General features: G+C 44.4%; 1 protein-coding gene across 3 annotated transcripts in view; it reads right to left on the bottom strand.

The window, feature by feature from the left end:
* arid1ab (AT rich interactive domain 1Ab (SWI-like)) overlaps positions 1–26,841 on the bottom strand; it is a 216,245-nt gene that overhangs the window by 122,268 nt on the left and 67,136 nt on the right. For all 3 annotated transcript variants that reach the window (XM_038797821.1, XM_038797836.1, XM_038797831.1), the window contains exon 4: positions 26,547–26,660. In XM_038797821.1, the coding sequence (XP_038653749.1) occupies positions 26,547–26,660 (114 nt within the window). The remainder of the gene's footprint in view (positions 1–26,546; positions 26,661–26,841) is intronic.

Here is a 26,841-nt window from a genome sequence, read left to right as displayed (position 1 = left end):
TCTTTTGGATCCGGCCTGTGCCAAACCAATTTTAGCAGGAATAGCCAGCCAAGTTCAAGACCAACGATCGCTTCTGACGGCTGAGCCCAGCAGAGACAGAGCCACTTTCTTCAAACCAGCCAAGTGAAATCCAGATCAAGGCCTTACCCATTTGCATGTGCCGGTCGCCTGAAGTATAGGTTATTGTAGCTGATAGGTGTAGTTTAACTCGTAGTAGATATCATGTCTGCATATCGAGGTAACTCTTGTGTATGTAAATAAACCATCTTTTGAACTAACTAACTGGTTGTGTGATCATTTGATCGATATAAGGGAAGGCTTGTGGTTCACCAACATTATCATTATTAGCAGCAGTATTGGCGACGCAGTTAGGATCGAAAACAAGCAACAGTATCAAACCACTGAGGCTTCTCTGTACCCCCCCATACAGCATTCAGTTGAGCTGAATAGTCCACGCTGAAGTATGTGTTTCATATGAGCTTTCTCCAATCCTTCATCGAACTCAGGACAACTCAGCACCACCCCCACCTCCACCCCCCAGCACCACCCCCATACACCTTCATCACCACCCACATCCACCCCTCAGCACCAACCCCATCCACCAACATCCACCTCCCAGCACCACTCTCATCTACCTCCCAGCACCACCCCTCAGCACTACCCCCATCCACCTCAGCACGGTAGCACAATGGATGGCACTGTTGCTTCACAGCTCATGGGTCCCAGGTTCAATTCCCGGCTTGGGTCACTGTCTGTGTGGAATTTGCACGTTTGTAGGTCTGGAATCTCCTCCATAAATCTCTGCACCTCACTTCCCTCCTTCAAGGCATTCCTTTGACCAAGCTTTTGTTCATTTGTTTTAATATCCCCTTTATAATGCCCGCAAAACGAACATCCGGGGATTGAATAGGCCGGTTAAAAGGTCGCGGGTGTTCGCGCACCTCAGGAGCTTGAAAGCGGGGGTGGTCTTTCTGCAGGAGGCGCACCTGTGTGAAGCACAGGTTAGGGTAAGGAAGGGGTGGGTCAGGCAGGCTTTTCACTCAGGGTATGATACGAAATCGAGGAGAGTCGCGATTTTATTGAGCAAAAAAATGGGATGCTGGTGCGAAGGAGGTGGGGGAATCCGGGTGGGAGATATGTGATTGTGAGTGGGGTATTGGAAGGGGCATCGGTGGTATTGGTAAATGTGCATGCCTCAAATTGGGATGATATGCATTTTATGAGGGGGTTGCTGGCAGCGATCCGAGATTTGGCCACGCACCAGTTGATCATGGAGGAGATTTTAAACTGTGTCCTGGAGCTGAGGGTGGATAGGTCGAGCCTCAGGTCAACAGGTAGTGTACGAATGGGTGCTTTTAGAGCCCAGGGGGAAGGGAGTATTACTTATTATCACACTTCTATAAAGCGTATTCGAAGAGGTGGAGGGGGCAGAGTATGCGGGGAGAGTTATTTTGGACCATACGCCGCACTGGCTGGCGATTCAGTTTAGATCGGGACGAGAGCAGAGGCCGAGGTGGAGGTTTGACTCGAGGGTTGTTGGTGGATAGAGGTTTTTGTGATAAGGTGCGGGCGATGATTAAGGAGTATGTGGAGTTGAATCAGAATGGGGAGGTGTTGGAGAGCATTTTTTGGGAAGTACTGAAGGCAGTGTTCGGGGGGGGGGGGGGTTATTTTGTTTAAGGCCCGTGCGGATAGGGAAAGGAGGGAGGAATATGAAAATGAAATGAAATGAAAATCGCATATTGTCACAAGTAGGCTTCAAATTAAGTTACTGTGAAAAGCCCCTAGTCGCCACATTCCGGCACCTGTTCAGGGAGGCTGGTACGGGAATTGAACCGCGCTGCTGGCCTGCCTTGGTCTGCTTTAAAAGCGAAATAGTGGAGGTGGACAGGGAATATTCGAGGGTGCTCGCCATGGAGGGATTGGCAAGGAGGAAAATGTTGCAGGGGCAGATGGACAGGCTGACAACAGGGAGGGTAGTAGGATAACTACGTAGGGCAAGGGGGGTGCAATATGAGCATGGGGAGAAGGCGAGCCGCATGCTGCCACATCAGCTGCAGGGGCAGGCTGCATCCAGGGAAATATTGAAGATACGGACTGGGGCTGGGGATGTGGTGTCAGAGCCAGGGAAGATAAACAAGGCATTTAAGGAGTACTACCAGGGACTTTATGAGGCAAATCAGAGAGTAGAGGAATGGCACATGGTGCGGTTTCTGGACAAGCTGGAATTTCGCCAGGTGGAGGCTGGGTACTGGATAGTATCAGGGATATGAAGTCGGGGAAGGCCTCTGGGCCGGATGGGTACCCGGCAGAATTTTCTAAGGAGTTGCCAGAGACGATGATGCAGGCAGTAATCGCACTAAAAAAGTGGAAGGACCCAGTGGAATGTGGGTCGTAGAAACCCATATCACTATTGAACATGGATGTGAAAGTATTGGCTAAGTTGTTGGCGGGGAGACTGGAGGAGTGTCCTCCCGGGGTGGTGGGAGAAGATCAAACAGGCTTTGTGAAGGGCAGGCAGCTCGCGGGTAATACAAGACTGCTGTTGAATGTGATGAAGAATCAATCGGGGGCTCTGGTGCTGGAGGTGGTGGTGTCCATGGACGCAGAGAAGGCATTTGGTCAGGAGTGGCGGTACTTGTTCAAGATTTTGGGAAGGTTTGGGTTGGGATTTGTGGCATGGGTACGGTTGCTGTATGTGGCACCAAGGGAGAGGGTGAGGAGGAATGATATGAGCTCACAAAGCTTTGACTTGCACAGGGGTGCGAGGCAAGGGTGCTTGCTGTCACCGCTGCTGTTTGCGCTGGCCATAGAGCCATTGGCGATGGCTCTCAGGGAGTCGGCAGAGTACCGGGGATTATGAGGGGACAGAGGGAGCATCGGGTGTCGCTCTATGCCAATGACTTCTTGCTGTATGTTTTGGATCCGTTGGAGAATATGGGAAGGAATGATTATGGGCTTGCTGGGAAGGTTTGGCGGGTTCTCAGGGTACAAGCTGAATGTAGGGAAAAGAGAGCTATTCCTGGTGAATGAGCTGGCACAGCTGGCTAATTTAGGGGGATTCAATTTACGGTAGCGAGGAGGCTAGGGAGGATCTTAAGAGGTGGGATACACTGCACTTACCGCTGGCGGGGAGGGTCCAAGTGGTGATAATGAATATTCTGCCCAAGTTCTTGTTTCTCTTTCAAGCTCTCCCAATCTTTATACCAAAGGCCTTTTTTCGGAAAGTGGACATGATCATTTCTGACTTTGTATGGGCGGGGAAGATGCCGAGGATGAGAGGAGCCTGCTACAGAGGCGGCGGCGGGGGGGGGGGGGGGGGGGGGGGGGGGGGGGGGGGGGGGAGTCGGCATTGCCGAACGTGCTTCATTATTATTGGGTGGCGAATGTGGAGGGAAGGAGAAGGGGTAGAGTGGGTTAGGATGGAGGAGGAATCTTTTAAAGGGTCTAGTTTGAGGGTTATGGTGACGGCAGCATTGCCAATGGCTCCGAGCAGGTATTCAAGGAGCCCGGTGGTGCCGTCCACAGTGAAGATATGGAATCAGTTGACGAGGCATTTTAGGATGGAGAGGATGTTGGTGCTAACGTCACTGTGAGAATCATGGGGTTTTTTTTTGTGGGGGTGGGGGGTGGATAGTTTACACAGGAGGTGGAGGGAAGTGGGGCTGGTTACGGTGAGGGATCTGTATTTGGAGGAAGCGTTCGCCAGTCTGGGGGAGCTAAGGGAGAGGGTAGAGCTGCCGTGGTTTGGGGGTGGATGGGTGTGTATGTGTGTGTGTGTAAGGATGAGCCTGATACAGTTTAAGGTGGTGCACAGGGTGCATATGACTTAGGCTAGAATGAGTGGATTCATTCAGGGGGTAGCAGATGAGTGTGAGGTGTGGGCGGGGGACAGCAAATCACGCACACATGTTTTGGGGTTGCGGAAAAAATATGAAGATTCTTGGTGGGAATGTTCACAGTCTTAGACAGGATAATGGAGGAGGTGGTGGACTGGCGATATTTGGGGTTTCAGAGAAGCTGGAGCTCATGGAGAGGAGTACGGCCGATGTCTTGGCCTTCGCCTCTCTTATTGCACCGCAGCAAATTTTGCTGGAGTGACGGTCAGCATCGCCACCGGGGGTATCGGCTTAGTCGGGTGACCTGTACGACTTCCTGCGATTAGAGAAGATAAAGTATGAGTTGGGAAGTATGTTTCCCGGGGTGTTTATTCTTTGTATCCTGTTTTGATACATGTTTGTAACAAAATACATTTGAAAAAAATATGTAATTCGCGCAAAGTGCCTCGAGTCGTTTTATTCTGTTAAAAGCACCAAATAAATATACATCATTGTTGTTTACTCTTATCAAACAATTTCAACAATCTCCATTCGGCGAAGGAAAAAGGAGTTTATAGGGCTGGCATTGAAAGTGTTACAGCAGAACAATTTTGGCTTGAGAGTTTTGGTGTCCTGCCCGGCTGTTTAGAGCAAGCTTGAGCTCTCTATTGTATATTTATAACATTAAGTTTTACTTCCAGAAGGATACAATTGAAAAGCAGATAAATGGTGTTAAACCGGTTCTGATCCTTGCGGCACGGTAGCACAGTGATTAGCACTGTTGCTTCACAGCACCAGGGTTCCCGGCTTGGGTCACTGTCTGCGCAGAGTCTGCATGTTCTCCCGGTGTCTGCGTGGGTTTCCTCCAGGTGCTCCGGGTTCCTCCCACAAGTCCCAAAAGACTTGTCAGGTGAATTGGACATTCTGAATTCTTCCTCCGTGTAGCCGAACAGGCGCCGGAGTGAGGCGATCAGGCGCTTTTCACAGTAACTTCATTACAGTGTTAATGTAAGCCTACTTGTAACAATAAAGATTATTATTTGACCACACTTGGGAGTATTGTGTACAGTCCCAAATATGGGTTACCATATTTTTTTTAAAATAGAGACACTGGATGAAAAAACTTGAAGGATAATACCGGAATGCAAGGTTACACCTATCAGGAAAGGTTGAACAGGCTGGGTCTCTTGCTGGAGAAACCAAAGCACTTTCTGCGCTACCCCTCTAAGCTCCTATTTACTTTTTCTCAAGTCAATGCAACAATTCATACAAGCAATATACTCAGATTTTGCGCTGACTCATCAGGATGGAACACACTTTCTACACAATCATATTTGATTTATTTTTTAAAAAGCTTTCTCCGCCAGTGACAAGTAGAGGCATTATAATCAGCCTGTGCTCCTGGGTGAGGGGACGCCAGGATTCCTGATTACTGTTCAGTAGTCCCTGCTGGAAACCACACTTTGCGTACATTGAGCCTGGAGAGCAATCTCCCGTCACCCTCGCGCCAGTAAAATCACCCACCTACAGTTGAACAAAAAGCACCAGTGAGGTACTAGCTGCAACCAAGAATCAGCATGTCCACTCGGAAAGCAGTGGTTCAGTAGTTTAAAGAACCCACCAAAGCATTCAACCTCCACTGTTAATCACAGCTACCGAACAGACATTCTCTTTGGCATCTGCAGCATCTGATATTGGTATAAAACTGCAGCCAAACGGTCACAATATATGTCACTACCCACTAGTTCAATTCTTTCCAACTTGTAGATTCCACTTGATATCCATGCTCTTTCCAAGGCAGCAGTACATTCATTATACACAAAGACCTCAGCCTGTTCAGTCAGAAATCAATTTCTCCCAGGACAATACGTGAAGCAATTACTGAAAATGAAAACACTTCCAACTAACTTCTAATTGTTTAATGATTTAACACCAATGTTCGTCAGAACAATTACATGAATTTATCATTAATTTAAACCATACACACCAGTGTCAAAGGATTTGGTAAACTCCAATTTATCACATCTTGAAGCCAGTACAGCAATTGGCCAAAAGACAACATTCCTGAATTAAATGGCATGTTCTTCAAAGACTCCCAATAATGTGCATTTCTGTAGAAAGTGTTTTTGTTTTAGGCTAACAATATTCTTTGTTGCTTTGTGTGTTTAATCAATCACAACATATCAAACCAAGATTAATTGAAGAAATTCATATAACTTCTAACTGTTTAATGGTTTAACATCCGAACAAACACTGCAGGGGTATCCCTTGCAGTATCAAACAAAGATCAGTCACTGCTCAGTCGTGAAGCGATTATAATTGATAATAAGAAAGTGCACACATGTTCAATTAGTGATTTGTATCCATTTACACAATGAAGAAAGAGGGCAAAATACAAGCAATACAAAGGAACCCAAAAAAGCCAGCAGGAGGAACTTAGTGGATTCTTTTGCAAATTTTTTTGAAATTTTAATTTGGGAAAATAATGGCACTAAAGACAGACAAGGGCCCAGATTTCATATCTTCCACCCCAGGGTACTAAAGATACGCTGGGCCCAATTTTCCAAAGCTCTTCTAGATTCAGGAATTGAGCTTTTAAATTGGAAAATTGCAACTATCACACCATTTAGAGAAGCAGGAAATCAGATAGCCACAGGCCTGTCAGTTTATAAATTGTGGGGAAGTTACTGGAATCAGAGACAGAAGTAACTGAGCACTTGGACAAACATCAGTTGATGAAAGAGACTACAAGAGTATATGTGAAGGATAGGTTACGTCTGACGAAGCTTATTGGATTTGTGCAATCACTAGATGGAGAATTGGAGAGTATCAATGGAGATAATATGGACTTCCATAAGACATTTTATAATAATAATCCTTATTGTCACAAGTAAGCTTGCATAAAACTGCAATAAAGTTACTGTAAAAATCCCCTAGTCGCCACATTCCAGCGCTGTTCGGATACACAGAGGGAGAATTCAGAATGTCCAATTACCTAACAGCACATATTTTGAGGCTTGTGGGAGGAAACCCACGCAAACATAGGGAGAACGTGCAAACTTCGCACAGACAGTGACCCAAGCCAGGAATTGAACATGGGACCCAGGCGCTGTGAAACAGTGCTAACCACTGTGCTACCATGCCGCCATTTGGTAAGGTCCCACAATGAGGTAAGGAATGAGCATGAAATTGAAGGTAACTTTGTGACATGAATTGGTAATTGATTGGGAGGTGGGAATCAGACAGTATGGATAAAGGATTTATTCTGATTGTGCAAAGTGGAGGTCCCCAGAGATTTCCACCAGGGTTTCAGATGTTCACCTGACTCAGAAGAAGAAATACCACATATTATTATTAATAATAATAATAATATTTATTATTGTCACAAGTAGGCTTACACTAACTGCCCTTGACATCAAGGCAGCATTTGACAGAGTATGGCCTCAAGGAGCCCGAGCTAAACTGGAGTCAATGGGAATCAGGAGGAAAACTTTCGGCTAGTTGGAGTCGTACCTGGCATAAAGGAAGATGGTTGTGGTGGTTGGAGGTAAATCATCTCACTCCAGGACGTCGTTGCAGGAGTTCCTCAGGGTAGTGCCCTAGGCCCAACCATCTTCAGCTGCTTCATCAATTACCTCCCTTCCATCATAAGATCAGAAGTGGGGATGTTTGCGGATGACTGCACAATGTTCAGCATCATACGCAACTCCTCAGATAATGAAGCAGTCCACGTCCAAATGCAGCAAGATCTGGACAATATCCAGGCTTGGGCTGACAAGTATCAAGTTATATTTGCACCACACAAGTGCCAGGCAATGACCATCTCCTACAAGAGAGGATCCGACCACCGTCCCATGACATTCAATGGCATTACCATTGCTGAATCCCCCACAAATCAACATCCTGGGGGTTACTGTCCGTTGATCAGAAACTGAATTGGACTAGCCACGTTAATACTGTGGCTACCAGGGCAGGACAAAGGCTAGGAATCCGGCGGCGAGTATCTTACCTGCTGAACCCCCCAAGCCTGTCCACTATCTACACGGCACAAGTCAGGTGTGTAATGGAATACTCTCCACTTCCCAGGATGAGTGCAGCTCTAACAACACTCAAGAAGTTCAACACCATACAGGACAAAACAGCCTGCTTGATTGCTCCCCCTTCCACAAACATTCAAACCCTCCACTACTGACAGTCAGTGGCATCTACAAGATGCACTGTAACAACATTTTCCAAACCCACGACCCCTACCATCTAGAAGGACAAGAGCAGCAGATACTTGGGAACCCCACCACCAGGAGGTTCCCCTCCATGTCACTCACCATCCTCACTTGGGAGTCCTAGTTCAGGGTTCTCTTAAGGTTAACATGCAGGCTCAGTTGGCAGTTAGGAAGGCAAATGCAATGTTGGCCATTCCTCCACTGGGGCAACATCCTGGAACTCCCTCCCTAATAGCACAGTAGGTGTACCTATACCTCAAGGACTGTAGCGATTCAAGAAGGCAACTCACCACCACCTTCTGAAGGGCAATTAAGGATGGACAATAAATGCTGGCCTAACCACCGCAGGCCAGATCCCGTAAATGAATTTTTTTTTAAATAAATAAAAATAATAGTCCTCGGAGTAAAAGGGTTGAATTTTAAGATTAAGTTGGCATGCATCTCTTACAGTTTATATGGTCACGGGGTGATTTAATTGCAATACTTAAAATGCATTTTTTAAAATTAGTTTGAGCAGAGAGAAACAATTTTCTGCAATAGAGGAATCCAGGACTAGAGCACATAATCTTAAATTCAGAGCCAGCCATAGAGCAGCAATGAGAAATGAAAATCTGACATGCTCTTCCCCAAAACACAGTAGAAACAAATTTTCATGACTCAAATTTAATAGATTTTTGTTGGGTAAGGTGATTAAGGGGTATGGACCAAGAATGGATAAATGGAGTTAAGGCACAGGTCAGTCATGAACAAAATGAATGGATTTTATTGGATTGTCACGTGTACCGATGTACAGTGAAAAGTATTGTTCTGCGTGCAGCTCAAACAGATCGTTCCGTACATGAACAAAAGATATAGGGCAAACATATAATAAATAAATACAAAGACACAGGCATCGGGTGAAGCATACAGAAGTGTAGCACTACTCAGTAGAGAAGTTGGGTGAAGAGATCAGATCAGTCCCTCAGTCCATAAGAGGGTCATTTCGGAGTCTGGTAACAGCAGTGAAGCTGTTTTTGAATTGGTTTGTGTGTGTTCTCAAACTTTTGTATCTCCTGCCCGATGGAAGAAGTTGGAACAGTAAGCCGGGTGGGAGGTGTCTTTGATTATGCTGCCCGCTTTCCCAAGGCAGAGGGAGGTGTAGACAGAGTCAATGGATGCAGAACAGTCTCAAAAGACCATAAGATATAGGAGCAGAATTCAGCCATTTGACGCTTTGAGTCTGCTCCGCCATTCGATCATGGCTGATCCCCATTCTTTCTCATCCCAGTCTCATGCTTGCCCCTGTAACCTCTGATTCCCCTTATTAATCAAGAACCTACCTCTCGCTGTTTTAAAGATAATCAATGACTTGGCCTATACAGCCTTCTGCAACAATTCCTCCTCATCTCAGTTTTAAAGTCTGCGACTGTGTACTCGGGTTCTAGTTTCTCCTACTACTGGAAACACTTTCTCCAAGTCCACTCTATCTAAGCCTCTCAGTAGTCTCCAAGTTTCAAAAGATCCCCCTTCATCCTTCTAAACTAAACCCAGAGTCCTCAACCACTCTTCATATTACAATCCCTTCATCCCCGGTATCAAAACTGCTCACAATATTCCAAATGGGGTCTGACCAGAACCGTATACAGCCTCAGCAGTACATCCCAGCTCCTGTATTCTAGCCCCCTCAAAATGAATGCTAACATTGCATTTGCCTTCCTAGCTGCTGACTGAACCTGCATGTTAACCTTAAGAAAACCCTGAACTAGGACTCCCAAGTCCCTTTGTGCTTCAGATTTCCAAAGCCTTCCCCCATTCAGAAAATAGTCTCTGCCTCTATTCTTCCCAGTAAAGTGCATAACCTCACACTTTTCCACATTGTATTCCGTCTGCCACTTCTTTGCCCACTCTCCTAGCCTGTCCAAGTTCTTCTATGGTAGGGGGGTGGGACCCTATGTAAGGATTCAGAGCAGGGGGAATCAAGAACAAGAGAAAAAGACATAAAAATAAAGGCGGAGAAATCAAGGGCCTGTATCAGATAATAACACTGTAAAAAATAGTACGGAAGGGACAGGCTACGTTAAAAGGACTAGCCTTAAGGTTTTTTACCTGAACGTGCAAAACATTCAAAATAAATGTATGAATTAGTTGCGCAGATAGATGTAAAGAGACACGTAGTAGTTGGGATTACAGAGACATGGCTCCACGGTGACCAAGAACGGGAACTAAACATCTAGGGCTATTCGTTTTTCAGGAAGGGCAGACAGAAAGGAAAATGGTGGTGGGGTTGCATTGTTGATTAAAGAAGATATTGATACAATATCGAGGAAAAATATTCATGCAGATGATGTGGCAGCACAGGAGCACAGTGGTTAGCAAAGTTGCTTCACAGCTCCAGGGTCCCAGGTTTGATTCCCGGCTTGGGTCACTGTCTGTGCGGAGTCTGTACGTTCTCCCAGTGTCCGCATGGGTTTCCTCCGGGTGCTCCAGTTTCCTCCCACAGTCCAAAGAAGTGCAGGTTAGGTGGATTGGCCACACTAAATTGCCCTTAGTGTCCAAAAAATTGGGTGCGTGGGGTTATGGGGAGGGTGGGGGCGAGGGCTTGGGTAGGGATCAGGCCATCTTGGTACCAGTACCAACATCCTGGCCCTGGGTGTTGCGCAATGAGAAAGTATTAGTTAGCAATCTAATTGTGAGAGAACCCTTGGGGATGAGTGACCATAATATGGTAGAATTCTTTATCAAGGTGAATAATGAGGCAGCTGATTATGAGCCCACGGTCCTGAACCTCAAAGGTAACTATGATGATATGAAGCATGAGCTGGCAATGACGGACTGGGAAACATCACTGAAAGGAAGGACAGTGGACAGGCAACGGCAGGCATTGAAGGAATGAAAGGTGAACTCCAAAAGTTGTTTATTCCTAGAGTTGAAAGGGAACTGTGGCTAAACCATGGCTTACAAGGAAAATTAGAGATAATATTAGGGCGGCACGGTGTTGCAGTGGTTAGCACTGCTGCCTAAGACACTGAGGATCCAGGTTTGATCCCGGCCCTGGGTCACTGTCTGTGTGGAGTTTGCACATTGACCGAGTGTCTGCGTGAGTTTTACCCCCACGACCCAAAGATGTGCAGGTTAGGTGGATTGGCCACGCTAAATTGACCCTTAATTTGGGGAAAAAATTGGGTACTGTAAATTTATTTTTTAAAAAGAGAATGGAATGAAATGAAATGAAAATCGCTTATTGTCACAAGTAGGCTTCAAATGAAGTTACTGTGAAACGCCCCTAGTCGCCACATTGCGGCGCCTGTTGCAGAAGGCTGGTACGGGAATTGAACTGTGCTACTGGCCTGCCTTGGTCTGCTTTCAAAGTCAGCGATTTAGCCCTGTGCTAAACCAGCCCTATGTATTAGATTATTAGAATGTATTAGATTCAAAGAGGCAAACAAACTAACAAGAAAAAACAATAAACCGGAGGTTTGGGAACAGTTTAAAATTCAGCAAAGGCAGACCAGGGGATTGATTAAGAAAGGTAAAATACAATTTGAAAGTAAACTAGCGGGGAACATAAAAACCGTCTGTAAAAGTTTCTATAGTTATGTAAAGAGAAAAAGATCAATAAAAACTAATGTAGGACATTATAGTCAGAAACGGGGGAATTCATTTAAAAAAAATTTTATTTTTTTTTTTATAAATTTAGATTACCCAATTATTTTTACCAATTAAGGGGCAATTTAGCATGGCCAATCCACCTACTCTGCACATTTTTGGGTTGTGGGGGCGAAACCCACGCAGACACGGGGAGAATGTGCAAACCCCACACAGACAGTGACCCAGAGCCGGGATCGAACCTGGGACCTCAGCGCCGTGAGGCGGTTGTGCTAACCACTAGGCCACCGTGCTGCCCTAACGGGGGAAATTCATAACAGGGAACAAAGGAATGGCTGAGGAACTAAATTCGTACTTTGCTTCTGTCTTCACAAAGAAAGACATGAATAATGTACCGGAAGTTCTGAGAAGCACATCGTTTAGTGAGCAGCTAAAGGAAATTAGTATTAGTAAATAAATGGTTTTGAGGAAATTAATGGGATTGAAGGAGGGCGAATCTCCTAGGCCTGATAATCTGCATCCCACAGTACTTGCTTGATAATCTGCATCCCAGAGTACTTGCCTGATAATCTGCATCCCAGAGTACTGGCCTGATAATCTGCATCCCAGAGTACTGGCCTGATAATCTGCATCCCAGAGTACTGAAGTGGCTCTAGAAATAATAGATCCATTGGTAGTCATTTTCCAAAATTCATTGGACTCTGGAATGGTTCCTACAGTTTGGAGGGTAGCGAATGTAACCACGCGTTTCAAAAAAAATAAAGAGGGAGAGAGAAAACAGGGAACGAGAGACCAGTGAGCCCAACACGATAGTAAGGAAGTTGCCGGAGTCCATTATCAAGAATTTCATAGAACAGCATTTGGAAAGCAGTGGTGTAATCAGACAAAGTCAGCATCGATTTACGAATGGAAAATCGTGCTCATCAAATCTACGAGAATTCTTTGAAGATGTAACTAGTAGAGTTGACATGGAAGAACCGGTGGATGCGGTTTATTTAGACTTTCAGAAGGCTTTCAACAAGGTCTCAAATCACAGATTAACATGTAAAGTTAAAGTTAAGGCACATGGGAGTACAGGTAGTGTCTTGAGATGGATAAAGGCTGGTTAGCATACAGGAAGCAAAAAGTTGAATGGGTCGTTTTCTGATTGAAACGCAGTTATGAGTGGGGTACCGCAGGGATCTGTGCTCGGATTCAACATTATATATTAATGATTGGGACGAGGGAACTAAATGTATTACCTCCAAATTTGCAGATAATTAAAAGTTGGGATGGAGGGTGAGCTGTGAGGAGGATGCAGAGATGCTTCAGAGGGATTTGGACAGGCTGAGTGAGTGAGCGCATATGCCCACTGGTCCTAATGTGGATAAATGTGAGGTTATCCGCTTTGGTAGCAAAAATAGGATGAGAGATTATTTGAATGGGTGTAAATTGAGGTGGATACTCAGCGAGACACTGGTGTCCTCGAACATCAGTCGCTGAAATAAATGCCCAGGTACAGCAGGCAGTAAAGGAGGCAAATTAGAACATAGAACATTACAGCGCAGTACGGGCCCTTCGGCCCTCGATGTTGCGCCGACCTGTGAAACCATCTGAAGCCTATCTGACCTACACTATTTCATTTTCATCCATATGTCTATCCAGTGACCACTTAAATGCCCTTAAAGTTGGCGAGTCTACTACTGTTGCAGGCAGGGCGATCCACACCCCTACTACTCTCCGAGTAAAGAAACTGCCTCTGACATCTGTCCTATATCTACCACCCCTCAATTTAAAGCTATATCCCCTCGTGTTGGTCATCACCATCCGAGGAAAGAGACTCTCACTGTCCACCCTATCTAACCCTCTGACTATCTTATATGTCTCTATTAAGTCACCTCTCAGCCTTCTCCTCTCTAACGAAAACAACCTCAAGTCCCTGAGCCTTTCCTCGTAAGACCTTCCCTCCATACCAGGCAACATCCTAGTAAATCTCCTCTGAACCCTTTCCAAAGCTTCCACATCCTTCCTATCATGTGGTGACCAGAACTGCACGCAGTACTCCAGGAGCGGCCGCACCAGAGTTATGTACAGCTGCAGCATGACCTTGTGGCTCCGAAACTCAATCCCCCTACTGATAAAGGCTAGCACACCATATGCCTTCTTAACAGTCCTATTAACCTGGGTGGCAACTTTCAGGGATTTATGTACCTGGATGCCAAGATCTCTCTGTTCATCTACACTACCAAGAATCTTGCCATTAGCCCAGTACTCTGCATTCCTGTTTCTCCTTCCAAAGTGAACCACCTCACACTTTTCCGCATTAAACTCCATCTGCCACCTCTCAGCCCAGCTCTGCAGCTTATCTGTGTCCCTCTGTATCCTATAATATCCTTCAGCACTATCCACAACTCCACCGACCTTTGTGTCATCTGCAAATTTACTAACCCATCCTTCTACACCCTCTTCCAGGTCATTTATAAAAATGACAAACAGCAGTGGCCCCAAAACAGATCCTTGCGGTACACCACTAGTAACTGAACTCCAGGATGAATATTTGCCATCAACCACCACCCTCTGTCTTCTTTCAGCTAGCCAATTACTGATCCAAACCGCTAAATCACCTTCAAACCCATACTTCCTTATTTTCTGCAATAGCCTACCGTGGGGAAGGTTATCAAACGCCTTACTGAAATCCATATACACCACATCAACTGCTTTACCCTCATCCACCTGTTTGGTCACCTTCTCAAAAAACTCAATAAGGTTTGTGAGGCATGACCTACCCTTCACAAAACCGTGTTGACTATCGCTAATCAACTTGTTCTTTTCAAGATGATTATAAACCCTATCTCTTATAACCTTTTCCAACATTTTACCCACAACCGAAGTAAGGCTCACAGGTCTATAATTACCATGGTTGTCTCTACTCCCCTTCTTGAACAAGGGGGCAACATTTGCTATCCTCCAGTCTTCCGGCACTATTCCTGTCGACAAAGACGACATAAAGATCAAGGACAAAGGCTCTGCAATCTCCTCCCTGGCTTCCCAGAGAATCCTAGGATAAATCCCATCTGGCCCAGGGGACTTATCTATTTTTACATTTTCCAAAATTGCTAACACCTGGTATGGTGGCCTTCATAGTGAGAGGATTTGAGTATACGAATAGAGATGCTTTACTGCAATTGTATAGGGCATAGGTGAGGCCATACCTGGGGTATTGTTTGTAATTTTGGGTGTCCTTATCTGAGGAAGGACGTTCCTGCTTTTTTTGGGGGGGGGGCAGCAAAAGGTTTACCAGGCTGATTCCTGGGATGGCAGGACTGTCAAATGAGGAGAGACTAAATCGGTTAGGATAATATTCATTGGAGAGTAGAAGAGTGAGAGGGGATTTGATAGAAACATACAAAATTCTAACAGGATTAGACAGGGTAGATTCAGAAAGAATATTCCGAATGGTGGAAGAGTTCTGAACTTGGGGTCATGAGACTGAGGTGACGAGAAAGGTCTTTACTCAGAGTGGCGATTCCATGGAATCCGCTACCACAGAACCTAACGTAGTTGAGGCCAAAATGGTGTGTAATTTCAAGGAGGAATTAGATATGGCTCTTGGGGCTAAAGGGATCAGGGGGTGGTTTCACTTGCACTCCCAATGAGCACAGGGCAACATTCATCCTCAACTGGATGTGTCAGGTACAGGTTATGACAGTAGACATCTTGTTTAATACACTTTTTGATGGAAAGGAGTTTTCAGAACAATTTTAACTGAATTTCAAAATACAGAATAGAACAGCTTTCATTTGTAAGTCACTACTGTAAGATTCATTTCACAAGCCGACAGGTTTATATGACAACATAAAATGAACTGGAGATGAGTTAAGTAACTCACGTTTGATTAATCTGGTCTGTGGCAGAAAATCTCAAAAAAATAGGGAATGTTGTTATAGAGTAGCCTAATGGAAATCAAGCTCGCCAATAAACAACACAAACAAATGCTCTTTATAACTATCAGCTGGGTGGATGTGAATAGTCAAGAACTTGTTGACATGCTGCATACTCATCACAACCCAACTATCTTTCAGCTCAGAATTCCTTTCCTTAAAGCCTTTCTCAAACTCTTTAGGCTATCAATGCTAGTAGCCATTTTCAGGGAGGGATACATCAGGTGTATTTTGCTAATACTGGAAAAGACAGCAGCAGCCATTTGCAAAGATACAAAAGTTGGCCTATTCACTCAGCTCAAGGAAATGCTTCAGCTACATTTGAAACTACACAAACAGCTGGAGGGAAAAAAATCAATAAAACAGAATCTCCCCTCATCCACACCAATACAGAAGTGCCAACATTTTGGTGGAGCTGAAGCCTGGGGCAGGGTTGGTTTAAAAAAATCTTTCCACCTCAACCATTGGTTACAGCTGCAAACAGAATTTTAAAAATAAGCAGAAATCAGTTCCCCACAAGTATCCTGAGCAGCAGTTGACAACAATAGATGCAACAATCTTCAGCCAAAGTAACAGAAGGGCCCAATTCAGTGACAGAGCCTTTTTTTCCAGTGACAAACTAGCTTGATCGGAAAACGAATTGTCCACACAAATATTCAATCCATAGTTTGGATTCCCCCCATAAAGGAAAGTAAAATGTCAGTATAAGTTACATTTTTAAATTCCATTGAGTTGTAGTTTGAGACTTGTGCACTATGGCAGCGCTCTCACTAACTCAAAACACTGATGTGCTGTGCATCCTGCATTTTCAAAGCTGAATACATTGATTTGTCTGAGCAAATTGCCACGGCAACCGTACTTATTGCGCCAGTCGACAGTGGCACACGCCTTGCTGTTCACGGGAGGTCAAAGGTCAGCAGCAGTGTCAATTACTGCAAAAGGAGATCATTAACGCTGCAGGAAGCCCAAAAACATCCTTTAACACCTACTTCCTTCCTCACCACATTTGGCAATCTCAATCCCACTATGTATGAATGGTTCTTTAAAACCTTTCTCTCACTCATACACAAGCTTTCTATCTTCAATGTCCCCTGACTTGTGCTAACTATAGATTTCTCTCTAGTGGGCTAGTCAGCCCACGAATGGCCAGTTTTTTCTATGTTGATTTTCAAATCTAACCTAGGGCACTTTATCAATTCCCTCCTGCTGGCCCATGACCTACATCCAAGACAAAATGACACCAGTCATTTAATTCAATGGAAATGTTTGATGTTTTGACCCTTTGCTTTCATTCAAGTTTGAAAAGATAGAAATAATAGAAAATTTACAACAGGCAGCTATTTGGAAAAAGGAGTGGAAAAATTAGCCCAAGATTTCATCTTATCATGGCACATACCCTAGGTTCTTCTACTGCCCAAGGGCCTTTGTAATCAACTTGAAACTTTCTCATGGATGCAAGAATTCATTGAGAAATTGAACAATTTCAGCAGACATAGTGAAAGATAACCCACCATCTGTTGGGTTTTCTTGGGATACATGGCTTGCGCTATATCCCTGCAGGGTCCGATTGGTGTTTTACAAAGAAGAGCCGACAAAAATCTTCGTTTGTTCATGGTGATCAGAGTGAGCTGGAGTGGGGCCCAGCTTGTAGCAGCGCAGTTGCTGTTGAGCAGGCTTCTATTTCAACAGTGCTGTATGCATCCAGATGATGGCCACCATTGAAAATGCTGCTCTGGTTGAGGATCTTGGTTCTCTGGTGCTAATCATTAGAGCTCTCTTGGATGATTTGCGAGGTATCTTTAGGAGAAAGGTGGAGGCACATGATAGAGTTCTTGCACTCAAAAGAGCACATCTTCTTGGTAAGGGCCCACCTTAGTGTCGTTGAGATCCTACTGCGTGGTGCGTCATCTATCCTCGACTGGTTCAGGATGGAAGGGCCAGGCAAAGCGAGTTCATGAATCCTTGCCTGGCGAGAAGTGAGTTTCAAACAGAGTTTGAAAACTGCTTGCTGTGCTTTGGTAATCTTCATTTGGAGGCTGGGTGCATCAGATTCTATGGAGTACAATGTATCCAGTCTTCGAGGCCTGAGGCTTGGTTGGGGCCCCCGATCACTGGTCCTATTCTCACTGTTCGTCGTGAAGGATTGGAGGTCACTGAGCAGTCACATCTCATACCCCTCCACCCAAGAATCCTTGTGAGACCCTGAACAGAGTTCGCTGATAGTCTTAGCCTCTGCTGTCTCACGCAGTGTGTCATTATCTTGCTTGTGATTCTATTTTTGATTATTTATTTATCGTCTTTTCACCTCCAAGGGCGTGCGTGATGTGAGCAGGAGGGAGAGTGCCATCAGTTATCCTGTTCCAGCAAGATCACATTGAGTCGATTATGTGAAATGTGTTCTGTGCACAGTGTTACTCCTTTTTGTAATTATGTCTTAATATTGTTGTGGTTGTGGGAGAGGGGTGCTTTTTGTCACCCCTTATTTCAATTATAAATCGTGGCACCAGGCCTGGGTGAGATGGTACTGTTAGAGCAGTCCTCATTGAGATTCAGGATAGCAGCCCCAGCCCCCCCCCCCGGGTTTTTTGGGGCTTATTTCTATGCTAGTTTGAATTTAAAAACCCGTGCCTTTATCCTTTGATGGCCTGGGCAGATTATGCAGCCTGCAGAGGACTGGGTACCTTTGGGCTCTTCCTTGATGTGGAGTTTCTGCTGTTTTTTTTTCTCTTCCTTTTTAGAACTATTAGAATGAGTAGAATTGATTTAATGGCACACACTGAGGTGAGGTTGGTTAATCTGTGGTTGGTCTGTTGAGGAAAGGGATTCTTGGTATCTTTTTTGCAGGGAAGGTCAGTTCAGGAATCCCTCCCATGCCCCACCCCCCAACCACGTTTTTTCCTTTTCTCTTCATCTGCGTGAGCAGGGTGCAGTTTCTAATCGAGTTGGGTGGTTTAGGAGAGGTTTCCCTCGTTCTATCAGGAGGGGGGAAAGCAGCCCTCCTTCCCAGGGTGCCGTTTTTTTAGGTCCCTTGACGATTCTTCTTCTCATCGATGATGGGGTCTCCCTGACTGGGGCTGGTGTAAATTTCTTCTTAATGTAAGTGGGGAGGTACATTGCCCTGAATGTGGTTGTTGGGGACGTGCAGGTTCGGCTGGGGTATGCCGGAGGTCCTGAGGGTATCAATTCCTGTGTGTCGGGATACGCTGGGTCAGGCCAGGTCAGATTCTGTGGCTAATATCCTATACTCCCTGGGGGCTTGGGATATCGTTTCTCGAAGGCACTTGCCAGGAACATCGTGGGGGGTTGAGTATGCTTCTTTGGTGCAAGTGGGCCTAGGATGAGCAGTCCTGCACCCTTGGGGGTGGGACGCTTTCTTAGAACCATAGAATTTACAGTTCAGAAGGAGGCCATTCGGGCCATCGAGTCTGTACTGGCCCTTGGAAAGAGCACCCTACCTAAGCCCACACCTCTACCCTATCCCAGTAACCTAGCAACCCCACATAACCATTTTGGACACTAAGGGCAATTTATATGGCTAATCCACCTAACCCGCACATCTCTGGGCTATGGGAGGAAACCGGAGCACCCGGAGGAAACCCACACAGATACAGGGAGAAAGTGCAAACTCCGCACAGACAGGAACCCAAGCTGGGAATCAAACCTGGGACCCTGGAGCTGTGAAGCAACTGTGCTAACCACATTGCTACCGTGCCTCCCCCTTGTTTGAATTAGCAGTCTGTTCTCTTCAATAGTAGGTGCTCGATGTGCGCCAGGGAAATAAGGAGCCTGGGTTGGGCCCTTATCTCTAGCTATACTGTGGGCTACTCAAGTAGTTTTAACTCCTTTTCCTTTCTCTTTACTTCTTGGGAGGACCTGAAGGCCTGATCGTAATCCAAACATGCCGATGCCAGTTTGCTCTGCACAAATATTTCGAATTATTTTGGTTCTGTACTAGGCCTGAATTGTGTGGTATATTCGTAATTCACGTTAGAATTGGGACCTTCGCGTATTTTCTTTGTTTTTCTTGCAAGAGTGGGTACGAAGAATCCGTGCCTAGCTCCTCCATGATTATGGATGGGTCTGGTACCCGAGGAGCGGAGGTTGGCCATATGTCGTTGGTACCTTTGGTGCTGCTGGAGTTGAGGGAGATGTACATTGGTTCGTGCCCGAACATGGCTCAGAAGATTTATCCTAAATTCTCATAGTAATTGCAAGCTGATGCGGTGTGGGAAGATGTGCACCATTTTATAGTATTTCATGGCCTGATCCGGTTTTTTCCTTGGTCTCGAGTGGAGCTGTAGAAGTATCTAGTCCTGTCTAATGATTGCATCGAGCCAATTATAATGTTGTTCTCCTGTCCCTCTCTATATTCACATCCGTTGAGCTGTTTTTCTCCTTGCCTGTGGCGATTTTTTCCTGTGTTTTACCATTTTGTTGTGTTGTTTACTAAAACGTAAAGCTAACAAAAAATATTTTTTTAAATAGCCACTTCTCACTGAGATCAAACCTGACCACAGTTTCATAGCTCAGTAGATGAATGCATCACGTGGTGTAGTACTGAACCAAAGGCCAGCGTGTCCTGCCTTCAGTGCTCAGAATGTGCAGAGTGACAAAGTTAGGATAGAGGAGAGGCAGAATGGCCACAGCGCCACCTTGATTACTAAAGGCAATTTTATTTGTGTCATGGCTGAAACCAAAATCAACTCTGCCCTCCATAACTCTGCCCTCCATAGCTAAACAGCCAGCCAATACACAGAATTATCATTTGGGTGAGGAGCTACTGTGGTCCATGGAGTTGTGCCTGGACAAGAGAAATGAAAAATTGGGTCAGGGGGAACTTTTTGGCCCCAACTCAGGATATAAAGCTGTATTCGACTGTAATATAGTTCAAGACTGACTTTTTCATCTTCTACTCCAAAAGCATCAGACCGTTCACTCTTTCAAGTTCAATGGTAAAAACATCACTTGCTGCAAGATCTGAAAGGGCCTCAGACATCGAACCTCAAAATCCCCAGCAAGGGCGTATTGCCTCAATCGTCTGTCAGCTTGAATAATTGATGTAAAACTACCATGGGACAGAACAATATTTGTCCAACAGCTTATTGGTCCACAGCGTAATTTACATACATGCAGGCTTGTTAAAAGAACCTTTGAAGGGCAGCACGGTGGCACACAGGTTAGCACTGCTGTCTCACGGTACCGAGGTCCCAGGTTCGATCCCGGGTCACTGTTCGGTCCATGTGAAGTTTGCACATTCTCCCCGTGTTTGTGTGGGTTTCGCCCCCACAACACAAAGATGTGCAGGGTAGGTGGATTGGCCACGCTAAAATTGCCCCTTAATTGGAAAAAAATAATTGGATACTCTAAATTTATTATAAAAAATAACCTTTGATACAACACAAAATGCTCAATATCATTTTGATAGAGAAGCAGTTTTCTGATAGAAGTGACAGAAAAGTAATTTGCACTTCATTGATTAATGCACCAAGACTTTTTAACAAACAGTAGAACTGAGAAAATAAATACCAAGCTCAATGTAACAGGAAGCCAGGACCCCGACAAAGCATAACACACAAACAGGACACCAGGGCCCTGACACAGCGTAATACATACGAACAGGAAGCAAGGCTCTGAAGGGAGTCACTAGAATAGTAACAGGAAGCAGGCCCTAAACACTGAATATCAACGTACAGGCAATTACAAGCAAACACCCAGCTCAGAAGGTAGAAGGTAGAGAGCAGTGTGAAACCACACAGTGCATATATAGGCCAACGGCAAAGCAACATTTGATTAACTTGTCCCATCTAGCCAGACAGAAGTTGCATCCATTGAAATATTCCCAAGGCTGGGGAATTCCCTGCATCATCAGCCTTAGGTTTATGTCCGTTTATTCAAGCATCTGCCAAAAAACAGCAGCACTCTCTGCCCCGAGATACAAGGAATGTACAAATAAACCGGATATGCACAAGGGACTGACACATCATACAGTGAATTCAGAATTACCAACATTTCTCCATACAGCAGGCATTTGCAGAAGAGCACCGTAATTATAGGACACAAATCCTTAAAATAAAATCTACACACCAGGACCCAGCAATGCCAATTATGAAAAATGTACACTTCCAACATTTAGGAAAACACGTGAAAGCTCTCAGCTATAGTTATCTCACATCTATAGTTTGCACATTCCAACTAGTGCTGTACCTGCAAATCACTAGTCAGCAAATAGTTTTCAACTCACCAAACATGCCAAACCATTTTTCCCACGGAGAGACGCTTTTCTTCATTTGCAAATTCAGCAACATTTATTGAAGCAAGATTGCAAAACCAAGTAGTTCAGCCCCTCCTCCAAAAGTATACAAATTCAAGAATGGGGCATAAGATGGAAGACTGAATAGAACTCTTTGCACAAGTGTTGTATTAGCTCAGCATAGCCCCGCGTCACTGTCTGTGTGGAGTTTGCAGATTCTCCCCATGTCTGCATGGGTCGCATCCCCACAAACCAAAGATATGGAGGATAGGTGGATTGGCCATGCTAAATTGCCCCTTAATTGGGGAGAAATAAAACTCCACAGTTAAGAATTTTAAGTGCATGAACAGCACAATACAAACATAAACTCTCCCCTTGTACATTTGTGCCTAGGAGATGACTGAACTGAAGCATGCCATCCACAAACAGTAACAGAATCTATTTTGATTGAGAGACTTGGCCTCTAATACAGGAAAAACCCTCTGCCTTGCAATTATGGCCAAGCAGTAGGTCTAAAAACACACTGTCCAGTGATGCAGTTCTCCACATACATTGGACTATTCAAGTACCAAGTTTTTGGAAACATCTGCTGAGTCAGAGAAAAGTCAGTACCATCGACTCGTCATCTCATTCCTAAAGCAGACGGTCAGTTTGGGAGTTTGAAGGCACAGGTAATGTCAGCAGGATGTGGAGTGAAAATTCAAGAAACTGTTTTACAATAAGGCATTCCAATTTGGTCAGTTTCTTCACATAACCAGTTGCAAAATAAACAACAACTGCAGAGAAATGTCTTCAAAACCAACAAATTGCATACCTGTGCCTGACAGGACCACTGATGAGGGTCTGCAGAAGATCACTGAATCCTGATCCCGAGATTACAGAACAGAATCAGTGGAAAATCACTGCATCAAGCAACTCAAATTGAAAGCCTTTTGGATTAACTGGGTTCCTGGTTGATTAATAAAAGCCCCAAAGAAGAATCCTACAATCACAGTCACAGACACAAACTCCCCTCAAATACAGAACATGACATAATTGGGTTGGAAGTTCATATCATGGTCAAATATGAGGCTCGGTGAGGAGAACTGGCATTGTGCTATGTTCCCTTTGAGAATGCAGAGCATAATACCATTTCTTCTCATTCAACACAAAAAGTGCTGCAGAACTCGCAACTGCCATATTGGTGCATTCAGGGCTGCAGCCATGGGGAATGCAAACCTCTGCAAATATGTTCCTATCAATTGAAATAAAATAGGAGTTTTGTTCTGATCACCACAATCCCTCCTGTACTTTCAACTTTTAACCACACCATCCTCCTCCATCTCTCTTCAGTTTGTCCAGCTGGACATAAGACCATAAGACACAGGATCATAATTAGGCCATTTGACCCATCGAGCCTGCTCCGTATTTATTCATGGCTGATATGTTTCTCATCCCCTTTATCCCATCTCCTCACATAAATCCTGATTCCCTTATTAATCAAGAACCTATCTATCTCTGTCTCAAAGACACTCAGTGATTTGGCCTCCACAGCCTTCTGCGGCAAAAGAGTTCCACAGATTCACCACCCTCTGGCTGACAAAATTTCTCCTCATCTCAGTTTTAAAGGATCGTCCCTGCAGTCTGAGACTGTGCCCTTGAGTTCTAATCTCTCCTACCAGTGGAAACATCCTCTCCACATCCACTCTATTTAGGCCTCTCAGTATCCTGAATGTTTCAATAAGATCCCCTCTCATCCTTCTAAACTCCCAACGAGTACAGAACCAGAGTATTCAATTCTAGGCTCCATTTCTACCTATCCAGTCGCAGCCAAATAATTTCCTGCAATGCCACTTCTTCCTGCATTTACAAAGTCAAATCAAACCTACCCAAGGATCAATCCCTCTCCTATTTTACATCTACACACCTCTTTCATCCATCACCTGAAAACACATCGGGGTTCTCTATTTATTTATTAAATTATTAATTTGCTGGACTTCATTTTTAGGGAGACCAGCATTTATTGCCCATCTATATTTGCTCCCTCCATCACCGATGCTCTCACCACCAGCTGCAAACCCAGTATTGCAGCCAGGTCTTCCAGAACTCCACCAACTCAGTCAGTCATGGTGCTACCCAACCATTATTCACCGGACATCGATGTCCCACATTGAAGTACCACTGTCATGTCAAATGGGACAGGAGAAAACCAGGGATCATTGATGGAGGAGTCTACGACGTCGACGGATAGGCAAAGCTCTGCGAGTACGTCTTTCAAGTTACTGCTCGACTACTGTGAGATAGCAATCCCAATTTTGGTACTAGCCCTCAGACGTTAAGTGAGGAGGACCTTGCAGGATGTACCTTTATTTTGCCTGAGTCCAATGCCTATGTTGATGCAAAGTGGTCTTCCAGTTTCATGTGATTTAATAAGACCATTTTAGAGGAGAGTTAAGAGTCAACCACTTTATTCTGTGTATGTATTCACATATAGACCAGACATGTACAGCATAAATCTTTGGTCTCCATCACCAACTCCATCACTCTGCTTCGCCATTATCCGAGGCTGAATCGGATCATTTGCAGTCTCAGCTTCCTATCGGACCATGATCAGAGCTTTCAACCTCATTCTCATTCCTTGCCATTACCAAAATGTCCACTATTTTGAAGAACAGGGGAGCTTGCTATGGGCATATTGACTGCCATGCTTCCATCATCACAGTAACTGCACTTCAAGTATACTTCACTGGATGTAAGGCACTAGAGATTTCTGGTGACCATTTAAAGAGTTCTATAAATTGGAGTCTTTTTTTAAACTCCACCTCCATAACATTACCCATCAAACCCTCCAACATCTTAGCTTGCCTGCAACAGAAACCCTCATCCAAGCTTGTGTTATCTCCAGACATGACTGTTCCAACAATCGCTTGGCTGGCTTCCATCTTCCATAAGTTTGATCTCTTCAAAATTCTGCTGCCCGTATCTTAATTCATGCAAAGTCCTTTCATCCATTATCCGTGTTCAATGATCTACATGGATCCCCCAGTCCACAATGCTTTGATTTTTAAAATTACATGCATGTGTAAAATTCTTTGGTACGGACTTTGCCCTACCTCACCTCCAGCCCACAACACGCAGAAGTCTACATTCCTTCAGTTCTGGTTTCTTTCTCTCCACTGGTGGCTCTGTCTTTAGCTATCTAAGCTCCAAGTTCTGGAATTCCTTCCTAAACTTCTAACTGTCCATACCTCTCTAGCCTCTGTTATGATATTCCTTAAAACTCACATTGTCACCTAAGATTTTGATCATCTGTCCTGACTTCTCCTCCTCTGGCTAGGTGGCAATTTTTGTCCGATTGCGTGGAGTACCTTTGGGCATTTGGCAAGTTTATCGTGTTCAATCAAAAGATTTTACACAGGAGGTCATGCAGCGTGGAACCCTGTACCTTTTGTGAAAAAGATCACCACTTAAATTCATTCTACTACCCTTTTCCCAGATCTGGTAGAAAGTGTCTCCCGATTGACCTAAACAATGCCCCCTCAAAAGTTTGGACATTACTGCAACCACAGCCTAACTAATGGTTTGTACAAGATTAGCATTATCTCTAATTTTTATTCTTGCTCCTTTATGCAATTTAAAATTCTAATTTTTTTTTAAAGCAGCTTTATGAAGTGGTCCTACTGCTTTTAAAGATTTGTGTACCTGAACCACAAATCTCTCTGGCCTTTCTCTCCTTTCAAAGTTTACTACTTTACCATGTTTGATCTCATACATTGAAACACAGAACTGAATAATAACCATTAAATTTAAACTGTACGCACAATAGTCACATCTCACATTACAGTAGTCATACTGTGATTGGACTCCAAGCAGGTATTGCGGTTTTTTAAAAATTGGAAGATCAAACCCCATTTGAAGCATTGTCAACTAACCAAACACATTTTCTTTGGAAATTATTACAAAATTATTCATGATAAAATGTTATAACACAAAAATACAGAACAGCACAGTTACAGAATAATTCATATTACACATGGGATACAGTACAAATTATAATAGACTATTCCCATCAGTTAAATTTCTTGGGGTAGAAATACTGTGCAGTCTCCTGCCAATTCTGGTGAAAGACCAGTCAAACCAGCAGAATTGGCCATTTGTGCCATTCCTGAGGGTTCTGCCCATTGCAAAGTTATGACAGGAGATAAATGGAGTATTCATTAGTGTAAAATAGACATCCTCAACCATTATAAATTCCTACATCCACATTCAGAATGGAACTTGCCAATGTAAACTTATCACACTGTAATTATTCCTTCCTGCCAGAGAAAGGCTGAAGCATCAACATTAGCAGGGTGACTATAATTTCATCATGACCAGCTTCCATAGACATTTTCCATTATAAATGTGACCAGAGTAACTTGTAATGGAAATATAACAAAAGGATGAAATGTATGACTTGGAATAAGAACCAATTCCTGTATGTGCTCCGTTACGACTTTCCCCACCCTCTAACTCCACTTCACTGGAAAACTACATTGGGTCTTGGCTCCCTCCCAGTCTTAACCCAAACTTTGCAACAAACCTGAACAGTAAATTTTGAGGTAGAAAGAGAAAGGAAAGTGGTGACAGAAAAGAAAAAGAAAGCTTCCAATCTTGTTTATTGCGGTAACTTCTGCCATTTCCACATCCCTCATAAAAGCATCTTGAATATTTATTCTTGCACAGATCGGTTACATCTAAGCAGGTGCAAAGCAGCAACAAGATGGACGCTCACCGGCAGGCTAGATGGGCGTCCCTGCTGCATGAGAGTCAACTCCTCCTGGTTTGGTTTGTTGGAAGTCAACCCCTGCGGCGCCTGAGTGGCAAATGCTTCCTGAGACAATTCCTGCTACAAAATAGATAGAAAAATTCGCATTCATAAGCATTCTGGGACTGTACAAGGAATCAAAATTGACTGCTAATGATCACAACTGGCCCAATTGTTAATTAACAAGTCAGTTAACTGCATGACTTTAAGGGGTAAAAGACATGGGGATGTCCAAGAACAGAAAGCTTCACTGCTTTCCTGA

This window comes from Scyliorhinus canicula, chromosome 1, assembly GCF_902713615.1.
Source record: "Scyliorhinus canicula chromosome 1, sScyCan1.1, whole genome shotgun sequence".
NCBI classification, from domain to species: domain Eukaryota; kingdom Metazoa; phylum Chordata; class Chondrichthyes; order Carcharhiniformes; family Scyliorhinidae; genus Scyliorhinus; species Scyliorhinus canicula.
Note: the sequence above shows the minus strand (reverse complement) of the source record. Positions and strands in the feature narration are given on the sequence as shown.